General features: G+C 47.6%; 2 protein-coding genes across 10 annotated transcripts in view; both read left to right on the top strand.

Moving 5' to 3' along the window:
* The window catches only part of cobl (cordon-bleu WH2 repeat protein), a 35,192-nt gene extending 30,170 nt beyond the window's left edge, over positions 1-5,022 (top strand). For all 5 annotated transcript variants that reach the window (XM_061820791.1, XM_061820792.1, XM_061820788.1 and 2 more), the window contains 5 exons: positions 166-258; positions 552-2,089; positions 2,284-2,394; positions 3,091-3,321; positions 3,662-5,022. In XM_061820791.1, coding sequence (XP_061676775.1) covers positions 166-258; positions 552-2,089; positions 2,284-2,394; positions 3,091-3,321; positions 3,662-3,748 — 2,060 coding nt within the window. In that variant the 3' untranslated portion in view covers positions 3,749-5,022. The remainder of the gene's footprint in view (positions 1-165; positions 259-551; positions 2,090-2,283; positions 2,395-3,090; positions 3,322-3,661) is intronic.
* A 1,805-nt stretch (positions 5,023-6,827) lies between these two features.
* Positions 6,828-14,493, top strand: part of LOC133500552 (growth factor receptor-bound protein 10-like) — a 63,553-nt gene continuing 55,887 nt past the window's right edge. For 2 of the 5 annotated variants that reach the window (XM_061819359.1, XM_061819358.1), the window contains exon 1: positions 11,299-11,324. In XM_061819359.1, the coding sequence (XP_061675343.1) occupies positions 11,314-11,324 (11 nt within the window). In that variant the 5' untranslated portion in view covers positions 11,299-11,313. Of the gene's footprint in view, positions 7,106-11,257; positions 11,325-14,493 lie in introns of those variants that run through there. The other 3 variants (XM_061819365.1, XM_061819364.1, XM_061819360.1) reach the window with 3 other exon arrangements.

The following is a 14,493-nucleotide window of genomic DNA, read 5'->3' as shown; positions in this document are numbered from 1 at the left end:
ACTCCCGTGAGTCACTCTTGCAATAGATAATATTAATCCAATTGTTTTATTTTAGTGAGTGTTTTTTTTTTTTGTCCTCTTTTAAACTATTCTCTCACATTAAAAAAAAAAAAAAAAATATATATATATATATATCTACGAATCCCGGTGTGTTGCTGTCTGCAGTGGACATGATTGTACCCGTCACAGCCATCGATGAAATACTGGAAGACAGTAATGCAGCTGTTGTCTCTGGCATGAAGTTAGCAGATCGTAAAGGTGAGACAAATGATCGAGCTTCAGTTTGGCCTTCACATGAATTATTGGAACCTTGGTTCATAAAATCGTTTGAGGCAAACTGAAGCAATTTCTACCACGAAAGTGGACGCGAATCCAATGACTCCTCCCAGTTATGCGTACCTCATTTTTATAGGTTTAAATCAAAAGAAATCTTGGAATAAATCAACTTTTTGTGCTTAGCCAATGTGAGCGTGTCACATCAAGACACCAAGTGGAAGCTTCTTGACAGATCTGACGCCGCGTCACTTTTCTTTTTGAAATGTATTTCACAGGTTCAGAGAGCCCCGTGGAGCGGTGCAACAAGAACAACAACGCTTGCACGAGAAAAAGTAGCGGCGTGCACGTTAAACCCGATCACTATCGGATCACGCTGGGGAGTGCGTCAAGTGACTCTACAAAGGAAGATCTGAGAGAGGACACACAAGGACGGTTAGCAGTCAAACCTTTGGAGTCGACAACGAGTCCAACGCTCGGATCGGACGCGTCGATGGAGAGCAGCGTTCGCCGTTTACACGAGGACGGCGTTGGCCCGCCTCAAGCCAGCCAGCGAGCGCCGTCTGCAGAAAAAGTCGACAACCACATTTCCAGGTCGAATTCGGTGCCCCGGAAAGTCACTTGCAACCCCACCTCTCGATTCGGTATGAAAACCTTCACCGTGGTGCCCCCCAAGCCGTCTGTCGCGCAAGGCGCGTCGCAAAATGCGGCCGCCGGATTAACCGCCGGCGCGATTAAAATCGATGAGCAAGGAAACATCATGAAAATGCGCGGATACCACAACAAAGTGCGCGATGCAACAGAGTGCGCAATTACCAGACGCGAGGAGTGTCCTCTTGTCGGAAAAGCCAAAGCCTTTTGGAGCTGCAGCCAAAGGCAAGAATGCGCTCGTCCCGGTAGCCCAAGTGTGGCCTCGGAGAGCATCAAAAGTACTCGCGCACCTGGGACTACGTTGACCACTGACAGACGAGAAGTCCAGAAAACACAACACACGTTTACGAATGCTGCAAAAAGTGCTCCGCCCAGCGAGGCCGCCGGAATAATCAGTAAATGCATGAATATTACAAATGAGCCGCCAGCAGAAATGGCTCATAGTTCAGCACTTGACCGTAATAAACAACCGCAACAGGCACTCCCTTCGGATCTTCCTCCTTTCCTCAAGCCGACCAGACGTACGTCAAGCCAGTACGTGGCATCGGCCATCAACAGATACACCCCGATGGCATCCGCAAGACCCAACATTGTGTCCTCTCCTTTAACGCAGAACTTTGCTTTCCATACACTCGGTCACTCCGTACAAGTGAATCCGCGCCAGTCCTCCAAGATATCCCTGACAGAAAATAAGTCCAATAGGGCCGGTCTTTGCCACCCCGGTCCTATGAGGTCCATGAGCGACCCTCAATTCATGTCGGAAAACCAGAAAGAAATCAGAGATAACGAGGAAGGGAGCGGCGGCGACAGCTCCTGGTCGCTCGGACCGGTTTCAGACCGGATTAAACACTTTCAGGCAAGTGGTCCCGCTCAAACAAACGAACGGGAAAGTCGAGAGATGAAAGCGAACCGCCATCCAGGTCCCGGCTCTCCGCGCACAACTGCCAAACCGTCGGGAACACGTCCGGCGGCTGGCCCGAAGCCAGAACCTTCACGTAGTCTGTCGGACAGCGACGTCTTGCCTGCGCCGCCACCTCTCAACCTATTTGGACCGGTCAAGAAGTTCAAGCCGGTAGTGTGTCGATCTTTTGAGAGGGATACGTCTCTGCACAGCAACCTCATGGAGGCCATCCAGGCAGCGGGAGGCAAGGACAGGCTCAGGAAGGTGAGATCGCCCCTCAAACCCCCCCCCCCCCCCCCCCCAGCACTAGTTGTGTGGAAGATTCAAACCAAAAGTTACCACTAAGATTACACACTAATAGACTACGGTACCCTTTTTTTTTTTTTTATCACCCCCACCCCAATATCTTGGCAGACAGACTCATAAATAACCTCCATGTTCCTCTTTGTCGTGACTAGATATCGTCATCGGGCGCCAGGAACCCGAAGGAGGCCCCCCATGACGAGAACGAGAGGTCCGCTCTCCTTGCCGCCATCCGAGCCCAGAGCGGCGCCGGCCGGCTGAGGAAGGTACGCCGTCGCCGTCGCTGCACGAGGAAATCGTTTGTCTCGCGTCACCTCCAAACGAACGGTGGTGCCGTTCACCGTCGGCAGCTACGCTTCCACGCGGGGCTGCGCAATGCGGGGTTTGCGCACCGTCGGTGCAGTGCGTCAAATTTGCAGGGTCCTGCGCGATGTTGAAGTGCTGATGTGCAGTCAGTCCAGCGGAATAAATAAGTGACCGGCAGAGTCACCTGGTGTGACATTTTAATAAGGTTAGCACAACGTCGCGCTAAACTGGTGTACACGAAAGCATGTTTTGCTTAAACCTATACATAAATATAGCAATACTAATGTGCGTATATGTTAAAACAGGTGTAAAATAACAGCGTCGTTAAAAAAAACAAAAAAAAAATGAATAGTGTTAGGAATGTGCAAATGACTACAGTATGTTTTGAAGTTCAAAACTTCAAACACAGGTCGACTTGATACAAATGACTGTGTATACTTTCTACTGGGTGTAATTTTGCGTGCTGGTTTTCACGTCTGTCGTCCTTTTTTTTCCTCCCGATATCACGCAGTCCTCCGAGTAGGTGTAATGAATAATGACTAATGAATTTTTCCAGTTTGAAGGCCAAGTTCACAGCCGTTATACTTTGAGGGCGTCTGACGTTCGGTATATTTTCACACGATTTTTTTTTTTTTTTTTTTTTTCCCCCCGTTCAGACAAAATCCGGAGCTGCTGAGGAGTTGGAAAAGTTCAGGTCGGCGTCGGGCGAGCAGAGGCCAGACGCTCCCTCTTCTCCCGCAGCAATTTCTTTCACTCGCGCTTCTCCGCCCCCTCCGCCCCTCCTGCGCCAGTCGAAGCCCGCCGACGCCGTCTTCGACCCCGCCTCGGCCAGGGAGGCCATGATGGAGGCCATCCGCTCCGGAGCCGCTGCCGAGAAGTTAAAAAAGGTAGACGTCTGCGAGAAAGACTTTTAGCGACGTTTTCAGGAGAGGGAATTGGTCAAAAGTAGTGCTTCTCTCGCGCATCCCCGTGGATCAAAGTTTCCCTTTTGTCCACGGAAGGAAGACGCATTCAGTTATCGACAAGTCAAAACTAAAACCGAGATAGATGTGACCCTCCATTTAGACAGCGGGGGAAAAAAAAAAAATGTTTTCAGTTTCTGCGTAGTTTTTCTTTCAGGATATTCTCGCAAATACGCAAGAGCCAAAATATTTCCCAACCTGGTCGCCAATCGGTTGTCCGAAGAGAAAACGCCGTCATTTGTGCGTGTTTGTGTGTTGTTTGCAGGTGGCAGTGGCCACCAAGACGGTCCAAGTGAACGGCAGGATGGGAACGATGCACGCGACCTCGTCCTCGTCCTCGAGTCTTCCTTAGAAATTGAACACTTCCAAGATTCCCCAGTTGCTCGTGTTTGACCCGCAGCGCTTTGGAACGGACGTTTACAAAAGCGGCCACGTTAAGTCCGTCCTCGGTGGCGTGACCGAGGCGGATAATCGGGAACAAAAAACGGTTTTCCAGCTCGCAACCTTCTTCCTCGTTCTTGGCTTCGCGTCCGGTGCTTCTGAAACTGTCCCTTTTCCCAGGATGTCCTCTTGCCCGACGGCGAAACACAAAAAACTGTCTTGACTCCGCTCGTGGAGGTTGTTAACTGGAACACGATGGACAGAAAAAGTGCCAACGAAAGGAGAATATTTCACATTTGACATGATTTGTGCTCTTTTGTTCCGTTTGTCTTTTTATTTTTGTCTTCCGCAGCTGAGATTTGGATGCCTTACGTCGTGTCGCTCAGTGTTACTATGTACAAAAAAAATCATAATAATTCCAAATGTGGTGCAATACGTTCAAGTTAGTATGTCCTTAACACGGTAAAAGACACTTCAGAGTGTATTTTCTGTAGCTGTGCTAAAGAATGCCAACTATTACAGTAATGCTGGTGCGAAGGAGGGAAAAAATGCTTTGAGCCCCGAGTTCCTGCTAGCTTGTAATGCTACTTCCAACTTTGAATTTGTGCTGCTGTTTCGTGTGCTTGTTCTGCAGGGATGCTTATATCAACATATATATATATATATATATATATATATATATATATATATATATATCATAATTCCCGGCCTACAGCGCGCACCTGGTTATAAGCCTTGGTACACATCAAAGATTTGAATGGGAGCGCGGCGCTAGCGTTGGCGTTAAACTCTTTCTGTGTACTGTGGCTTATAACCAGGTGCGCTAGCGCCGCGCTAACGCTAGCGCAGCACATTCGCAATGAGGATCTGAATTGTCTTTGACGTTTCTGGTTTTTCTTTTTTTTTTTTTTTTTTTTGGTTTTGTTCAATTACCCACGGAAGTGTTCACACCGCCGGGCAGAGATGTTAGTCGTCGAAGAAACACTACACGGCTCGCGTGTGCCGCGGCTTTGCAATATTCGCACATTTAGGAAACGGGTAGCTCGGCGCGTGTGATTTCTCGCACTCGATACCGCGGTGAAACGTGTACAGTTTGGAGCAGCTGTACAGTATTTGATTTTGAAACGATTGCTGCCATCAGCGCGAGTTTAGATTTCACGTTTTTTTGAAATGACGACACTAAAGCGTCCGTCTGCACGTGTAAACTGCTTCCTGCTGCTGAATAAAACGAGTGCGGTCAACAGATATTAGTTTTAATTTATGTTCCTTTTTAAACTAAAAACTTTAGTTTGTTCTATCCTGGGAATAAACGCCCGAGAAGTTTGTTTTAGTTGTCTCACTCCAAATTTTTTTTTTTTTTTTTTTCTTCTGTGCTGGACGATTGTATTGACACACAATAGAGGAGATTTCACAGTTAGCGTTGTATATTTTGTAAACAAACGACTTATCACCGTTGGTTTATTTTTATATATGAATAGAAGCTCTTTCAGCTGACGGCGAGAGATTTATACCGCCCCATTTCATATCTTTTGCCCCACCCCAGGAGAGGTTTGCACGATGATTTTGTCGACCTAATTTTTGACTGAATATATCATTTTGTAATCGCATCAGTGGCTTTGTGTAACGTCTTTCTTGGAGTAGTCCAAGGTGCATTGCAGCGATTTGGATTTTGCATCCCATGGGGTGGGGGAACTGGTGTCATTTCCACTAGTACGGCCGGCCTGGTGAAATCTCATCTTTTAACGTCTCGCTCCCTCCCTGGCTCGGGTTCGGCTCGTCACGGTCCGGCTGCTTTTCCCGGCAGCGGCCCGCCGGCCTGACTCATCGATGCGGCCGCGCAACATGACTCTCAAGCCTTGCCGCTTGCAGATCCGGCAACATGTGGAGCAGCACGTTGGACAGGGAGGGGGGGGACATAAAAAGAGGAGGAACCCTATAATAGTTCCCCTAGTGGGAAATTCCTCTGATGCTCAAAATACTTCTGGTGGCAATCTCCAAGGAGATGATGATACGATGCGATATGAATTGCAAGGAGAGTGAACGTCTCACCGCTGCGGTCGAGTGCGTGAATTGCGCCTCTGAGGCTTGGACGGTGTGTTGAGGGCAAAAATGGGGTGCCAGACAACCGCAAAATAATAGCAAAGTACCTTGGACTGTGCTGCAATACTACAAATAGTTTATTTCTAAGATGGTACTTTGCTATTTAAAAAAAAAAAAAAGAAGAAGAAAAAGTGTAGAATATTATTAAAATGATCTTTTGAAAAGTAAATTAATTTAAAAAAAAAGTTATCCTGTATGTTAAAACTGTATGACCCGACAGTAGAATCTCATTAAAATGATCTTTTGAAAAGTAAATTAATAAAAAAAAGTTATCCTGTCTGTTTAAACAGTATGACCTGACAGTAGAATATTATTAAAATGATCTTTTGAAAAGTAAATTTAAAAAGTTATCCTCGATGTTAAAACTATATGACCTGACAGTAGAATATTAAAATGAGCTTTTGAAAAGTAAATTGAAAAAAAAGTTATCCTGTACGTTAAAACTGTATGGCCTAACAGTAGAATTTATTTTTAATTTTGCAATGCAAAGAAGCACAGAAAAGCAAGGCTAATTATGTGAAACGTTACACATAATTATGTAAAACGCGACTTTTTTTTTGTTGTGGCAGTAATACGCTTCCATATATTACTGCCACACCTTTATGTGAAATGATTCACAAAATTGTGATACGTTACACATAATTATGTGACACGTTACACAATTATGATACGTTCCATATAATTTGAAATGATTCACATAATTATGTGAAACAACTTTTTTTGTGTGTGTGGCAGTAATACGCTTCCGTACCAATCCCCCCCCCCACCGCTTTCAACATTTTCAGTGCTAGTAAGCCCCCCCCCTTATTAAGCGATTTTTTTCCCCAGTACCATTGAACGCACCATTGCTCGGCCCTCGCGCGGAGGGCGTGGCCAGGCTTCGAGGGGGCGGGGCGCAGAGGAAGCCTGCGTGCCTGCGCGCGCGTGCACGTGCACGTGAAATGTGCGCGTCCTCCTGCTCGGCCGCTCGAGATGATCTGACTTGCGAGTCTTCTTCTTCTTCTTTTTCTTTTCTTTTCTTCTTGTTTTTTATTCGGCCTTCACAACTACTTGACTCATCCTTCCTTCCTTCTTGGCTCTGTCTTCCGCCGTCCCGCTCGTCTTTTTTTTTTTTTTTTTGCCCGGCCAGAGAATGTTGACCGCCGCGGCCTGAACCGGCCCGCCCCGACCCGACCCGCGAGGCTCGGAGTCCGCCCGCCCGCCCGCCCGTCCTGCCGGCCGCCGCGAGGTGAGTGCTACGACCGGGACGAGCGCGTTCGGTACCGCCGGAAAGCACCGGAGGAGGAAGCCGACCTTCCCCCGAGAGTTGTGCGCGCGCGCCCCTCAACTCGACCTGAAAGTCCCGTCGTTGCAGCCCGCTTCGGTTTTGTTTTGGGGGACTTTTGCTTCCCAGTTTGTCGAAGTCGAGCCTTCGTGCTGCCAGCACGTCAACTTGTTGACGATTGCGTAACACCAGTCAAGGAGGAGATACTCGTTTTCGTTTTTAATTATTTTTTTCATTTTCATTTTGCGTCCAATCGGCACTCCTGCGGACCCCCACCCCCCCCCTCCTCCTCCCCCCGTTTTTGCAGGGCATGCTTGCCTCGTCCCACCGCGTGGCTGCTGGCTGGGGGTCCTCAACTGGAGTCCAGCTCGACTGACTTTGGTTTTGAGTGACCTTCCAGACCTTTCGGCACACGCTCTCATTTGCATATTTGGCATATCTAAACAACGAGTACCCCCCCCCCCAAAAAAAAAACCAACAACAACTAAATGGTACAAAATAGTAGCGTTGGCGTAACTGTTTACTATAAGTAAAGTTTCGTTCCTTTACAAAAAAAAAGTGTATATATATTTTTTTTATCACAATATATTTATGAGTTTTCATATATAATTTTACAAAACACAATAACATTAAAACAAAAACACAGTATGCACAGACATAATAGTGTTAAAAAAAGCAAGTATATTTAATATTATTATCACTGTAACATTGTGCAGTTTGAACGTTAACACTGTGCTTTAATTAATTAATTAAAATATTATATATTCCAGTCAAAAAAATTGAAATATTTGAAAAGAAGCAGTTGTTAAATATGTAATTTGCATATTTGGCATATGGAGAGCGGCTCAGTGGTTCTCAAAACACCGTAATAGGGTTAGTTAGGGTTGAATTAATTAATTAAATTATTGTATATTTCAGTTAAAAAAAAAAAAAATCTAAATATTTAAAAAGAAACGCTTGTTAAAGATGTAATTCGAATCAGAAACAGCTTTGTTGGCCAAATATGTAAACAACACACAAGGAATTGCTGATAGTTTGTAGCCGTCCTAGTGTGAAAAACAATACAGACACTCAATTGGCAGGGAACATTTTATTTAATTTTATTTTTGGATCACAGTTGCACAAAAGATTTTGCATTTGAAGCAGTTAGAATGCCCACCAGAGCGACCGGGATCGTTTGTGCAAAGGGTGTCAAGACTTCAAGGCGTGGATGCGGTTTAAAGTCGCCAGTTGTGTAGTGATGGGCCCAACAGGAAACTCCAGGCGTAGAATTGGCAGCATGTTGCTGTGCAATTGTAAGTTAGCCGCTCAACGATTTTAAGAATTTTATTGCAAGAGGGAAGAAGATCGGTAGCGCCACCCCGACGGAAGCAGCTGGATGAGGCGGAGGGTCCGATGAAATCCTGCCGGCTCTTGTCCGAGTTCGAGTGGTGTGCGGGTCCACAAGGCTGGGCACACTCATAGTACAGGCAAGCCTCAGTTCTCGAACGTCCCCGTTTTCAAACGAAAAGTTCAAGATTTGTTTTGCGTCTGTTTTCGGACAAAAATTGGTACTGGAACGCCCCCAACAAAACCCGGAAATGACATAATGCGGGTGGCCAGACCAGCTGACCCACGACACACTTTGTTATGAATTCCCACGCCGCCGAAAAAAAACAGGAAATAACATAATGTGCGCGGCGCGAGCAGCTGACCCACCCACGACGCATTTTGTTATTGTCTATTCCAATGCCACCCCCCCGCCCCCCCCCCCCCCCCCGCCCGAAAAAAACGAGTAGCTCCAGATACGGCAATGCGCTCCCAGTCTAGCGTACGTCTACTAAAGCAAACATTTTAAGCAAAAAATAAATATCTTTCTTAAATTATGTTATTATACGAAGTATTTAAACTATACATGTATTTCTATTATGAAGTGTATTATCAGGAAAAGCTAAAAAAAAATGCTTTCCAAAACATGTTTTAGGCCTGGAACGCATTATTTCTTTTTCCATTCATTGTAATGGGAAATATCAATTTTGGTTTTTGAACAAATCTCTTGTCGAACCGTTTTCTGGAACAGATCGTGGTCGAGAACCGAGGCATCGCTGTACTTGTGATACTTGTACTCCTCTTTGAGTATCACTCCAGAATCAGCTTTATTACTATACTACAACTATGTAACAACGCACAAGGAAATTTGTCTCTGGCATTCGGTGCCGCCCCGGTACCACATTCATGTTGGACGTGTTTTTTTTTTTTTTTTTCCACCACAGACTCCTTTCACATAAAGTAATATTTTGATGGACCGCCATACAAATTAAAACACTTTTAAAAATGCAAATCACCTCTACGTTAAATGTATTTTTTTTTTTTCCCTCCAGTAATTATTTGGGAGGGCGTCACGGTGGCTCAGCTGGAACGGGTTGCCCTCACAGTTCTGAGGTCCCGGGTCCAATTCCGGACCCGCCTGTGTGGAGTTAGCATGTTCTCCCCGTACCTGCGTGGCTTTTCTCCGGGTGGGCACTCCGGTTTCCTCCCACGACGTGCAACATTAATTGGACCCTCTAAATCGCCCCGTCGGTGTGATTGTGAGTGCGACTGTTGTCTGTCTCCATGTGCCCTGCGATTGCCTGGCGACCAGTTCAGGGTGGACCCCGCCTCCTGCCCCTTGTGAGGATAAGCGGGATTATCGGGAGCCCGGTGCTTGTTGCTCTTCACTTAGTCGCGTGTCCGCGTCGGATAGTCGGAGACGTTGACACCCGAAGCAAATCACTGTTGTGTGGAAACGTCATATCTGGACATATTATGTCGTCCACCCAAAAAAATGTATTTTGTGGATGCCTATTAGCGATATGCGCTTAATGTAAAAGCCGTGGAAAGTTTTCACCCAAGCAAGCAGCAAGGTTGAACACAAAGGAGGAAGGTTTTGAACGCTTTGCCGTCCGTAACCAAGGAGAATTTCTCTCGTCGGTTTCTACTTTGGTTCAGTGATGTCGCAGTCGCCCGTCGCTGCGCGCAAGACGGCCAGCGGCTGCGGCTGCGGCTGCGGTTTGCGCTCGGGCCCTCCGCGGCAGGCCTGCTATTACAAGTCGGCGCTCGCGAAGCGCCGACGTGATCTCTGCCTGCCAGAAGCCTGTTGACAGCAACGCGTCGCTCGTAATTATACGCACAAAGTATACTTATCTCGCTGCAGCGTTCAAAACATGTTTTGTCTTGATAAATCGCAGGAAAGTTGCAACTATTTTTGGGGGGCCCAAAATATTTCAATTAGACGAGTGATGTGTCAAGTGACATCTCATTTTATGGATTTTATGAGCTTTTTTGGGGGGGGGGGGGGCGCACGTATATTACCCTTGTTCTTACTTTTTAAAATGTTTCTTATTATTTACGGACAACGTGCACTTATAATAATTCATATCGAATGACATGAAGAGTCGGTTGCACCAGATGCGCAGAAAGCTGATTTTTATCAGCAGTCCAGAATAAGAAAAAATGAGTGGATCAAAGCCTATTGAAAGAGAAATTAGGGCGCAAGACGACTGTCACAGATTCATAAAATTGACAATAAAATGCATCGCGGTGCAAATATGATAACAATGTGTCACAAAGTGACCGCATATCCCTGTGCCGCGTGCGTGTGGTCGCCATGTGCGCATGTTTGGCTTTCCTCGTCACGTCCAAATGGGAACTCATTTATGTACACAATGGAAAAACAAGCGGACCTATGGCGGCGTCTTGTGGCGCTCCCGCAGTCCGAGGACCTGTAGCTCATCTCGCATTATTTAGAAGAACAGGCCGGTTGCGCTCCGATAGACACCATTTCGACCAGTTCAGGTTCTTCCTGGATACTTTATACCTCGTTAGCATCGACACAACGGTTGAATTTGAAATGTATGGTTTCAGTGAGGCAGCACAGTTCTGAGGACCTTGGTTCAAATCCTCGCACGTTCTCCCCGTGCCCGTCCGGGTTTTCTTCGGGTAATCCGGTTTCCTCCCACGTCGCAGAATCACGAGTGTGAGGTTGACTGAAGACGCCGAATTGCCCGTAGGTGTGAATGCGAGCGCGTCTGGCTGTGACCCGAGATTTGCTGGCGACCAGTTCACGGCGTGCTCCGCCTCTCGCCCGAAGATGGCCGGGACGGGCTCGCGAGGAAAAGCAGTTGAGAAAATGGACGGACGGACGGACGGTTCCAATGACATGGCGGTACGTCATTTCAGTTAAGTGCTTGTACTTAGAGGTAGCATAAACGTGGTGGACGCATTCTATTGAGCGGTACTGGAGCTATAAAAGCTTTGGTCTGTGCTCTGGGCAGCATTCCAGCGAGTCTTGCGTCAGCCTCCAGTCATTCACCTCCCATTGGCGGAGGCTTAAACACTATTTATACCCCCCCTTGACGTAATGACATTAACCCAATGCCTGCTGGGGCACCGCAGCGCAGTGCATGTCCATCAATTGACTGGACCTGAAAGCAACTAACCCCTTTTTTTTTGGACTGTCCGGAGTTGAAATAGAATCCAGTGACCGTCAACTCGGACTCCTTTTTGTCAGCCTCATCTCCAGGTGAACTCTATCCCGAGTTCATTTTCCAAATACTGTCGCTTGGGTACGACGTTTTGGATGTTTTGAAAGATACTTAAAAACCCATCCATCCCTTTTCAAGTGCGCTATTTGTGGCGGGGGCCGGAGCCTATCCCAGCCGACTCCACCCCGGACGGCTCACCGGTCAGTCGCAACGCACGTGCAGGCGCGGACAAGCAACCTTTCGCACTCACGTTCACGTTGTCTTCGAGTGGGAACTCTGAATGCACGCTGCCCACGCCAAAGTCAGACGAGTTGACCGCGACGCATATCAGTCACTAGACTCAAAAACCCTTGATAGGAAGTTCGTAATGGAGGGATCGGTGCGGCGTCTGCAGTGATGCGGACTTTGTATCGGTCCGTTGTGGTAAAGAGGGAGCTGAGTCGAAAGGCCAAGCTCTCAATTTACCAGTCGATCGACGTTCCTACCCTCACCTATGGGCACGAGATGTGGGTCGTGACCGAAAGAACAAGATCCCGTCCTCCGCAGGGTATCCGGTCTCTCCCTTAGAGAGAGGGTGAGACGCTCGGTCATCCGGGAGGGGCTCAGTGTCGAGCCGCTGCTCCTCCGCATTGAGAGGAGCCAGACGAGGCGGCTGGGGCATCTGATCCGGACGCCTCCCTGGTGAGGTGTTTCGGGCACGTCCCGCCGGAAGGAGACCTCAGGGGCGACCCAGGACACGCTGGAGAGACCAAGTCTCACGGCTGGCTTTGGAACGCCTCGGGATCCCCTCCGGAATAGCTGGAAGAAGTGGCTGGGGAAAGGGAAGTCTGGGTATCCCCGCTGAAGCTACTTCCCCCGTGACCCGACTGGAAAAGCGACAGAAAATGGATGGATGGATGGATGGAAGTTTGCAATTTGTTCCTAAATGCATCACCGAGGTTTAAAGGATACTTATTGTATGTGATATATGTCTAATACGAGGTTTAATGTTACTACAACTGTGTAGTACTGAATTGTTGAGCATAGATATCGCATAGGAAAATGCATGTTGTGTTCCCGGGTTTTTGGGCATAGCTCAAAAGGCCGCTGGTTTAGGGGGGAAAGGGCACGAGTCCAGCCTCCCTCACGATGCCTTCACCTTGGTGGTAATTGCCGTGTTAGTGGACTGGTACATATTCATAATATCAAAATGGGAGGTGAAAAAAAATCCCAAGGAACAGTGTTGATTCTAAGGCCTGTCAGTGTCTCCTGGCTCGGAACTGGATTCTGCCTGTGCTTGCTCAAAGTTGTCGGGGCGCATAGGATTAAAAAAAAAAGTTATGAATAATTGCTGCACAAAAGTGGGCTTCATTTCTCCGGTTTTTGATTGGCAGTTGACAATTGAGCGGGGCGTGGTTCCAGCACTTTGGGCGGACATGCATTTGAGAGGAGATGGGGGAGGGGGGGGGTCTTTTTTTTTTTTTTTTTTTTTTTTAAGTTTCCATTTTGATCATTAACATTTGTCTGGGTTGTGAACGGCACTCTTTTCTGTGTCTCGTCTTTTTATTGCAAATATGAGGACTCTATTAATAATCTTTGCAATGCATAATCTGCTCTTCAATCAGAAATTCCAAGAAATATAATTCTCAAAAGGGCAGCACATCAGGCGGTGCCGCGCTTACCGGTCTAACCTCAAGAGTGTGCAATGGGTCAAGTTTCTGGTCTGGTTTTGGTCCAAACATGACTGAAACGGGCAAGTTTGTGACGTTTATCTCGCCGGCAACTCGACACCCGATGGCGCAGGATCTCAATTATTTTCCGATTTTTGCTTTTTGCAGTCGGGCTCGGTCCTTTATAAGCCTCACGAACAGGGTCGACGGTACTTCCTAAGCAGATTCATGTTAGCATTCATAAGCATATGTAAGATGATTGGCGTTCACAACATACCCCCCAGCCCCACAATGTCGCGGTCACACATCTGCAGCGTTTCTTCCACACTGGATTAAATATTAAAATTACCGGTTGCTGTTTATAGTGCCACTTGCGGTTTGGATCGTGTTCAGACCAAGGACACCCGTGACTGTATGCCCATGATTCTATTCCAGTACTTTTGTTCTTTGGCTAAGGTAAGCTAGCTAACCCTTCGGAGGTTCCCAATACCCCCGACTCGTACGAGTCCAGAGGATTCCTCTGGCTATTGCGGTTCTCCAGAAATCCGCATCCAATTAGGATTCCAAGAAGACCTTCCTCTCATCGGCCCGGTGCTATTCAGTCTCCCCCGGCATGACGGCAGACCCTCGCTTATCGCCCCACTTTACGCTGCTGCTCTCAAATAATGAAAGCTGCCAATTAATGACTAATCAACATGTGCAACGAGCGCATCCAGCGAGGAGTGACTGGCGTCTAATCGGCCGATTCAAAGCGAAAACAGAGATGCTCTGTTCAACTGCGGCAGGAAGGAAGAAAGCAGATTCGGATCCCGAACAAGCGGCAAACTCGTTTGTCTCGCATGCCGCTCAAAGGTGATTATTGGAATGAAAAGCCATTTCAGAGACACTTGCGATACCGTCTGTCCGTTTCCTTCGCCGCTTATCCTCGCAATCCGTCGACGGGCAGGAGGCTGAACTGGTTCCCGGCCGACCGCAGGCCACTTGGAGGAAAAAACGGCCGCCCTCGCAATCGCACCGACGGGGCAATTTCGAGTGTACAATTGATGTCGCCTGATTTTGGCATGTGGGAGGGAACCGGAGTGCCCACCCGGGAGAACACGTGAGCCGGGTCTGGGATCGAACCCGGTGCGATGGTCCGGGCGCTCTCCCGTGCCGAGAAGGCTCCTTGTGATTCATGAGCATGCGTTACCAACAGGGGAAC

The sequence above is a fragment of the Syngnathoides biaculeatus genome, chromosome 5, assembly GCF_019802595.1.
Source record: "Syngnathoides biaculeatus isolate LvHL_M chromosome 5, ASM1980259v1, whole genome shotgun sequence".
Taxonomy (NCBI): Eukaryota; Metazoa; Chordata; class Actinopteri; order Syngnathiformes; family Syngnathidae; genus Syngnathoides; species Syngnathoides biaculeatus.
Note: the sequence above shows the minus strand (reverse complement) of the source record. Positions and strands in the feature narration are given on the sequence as shown.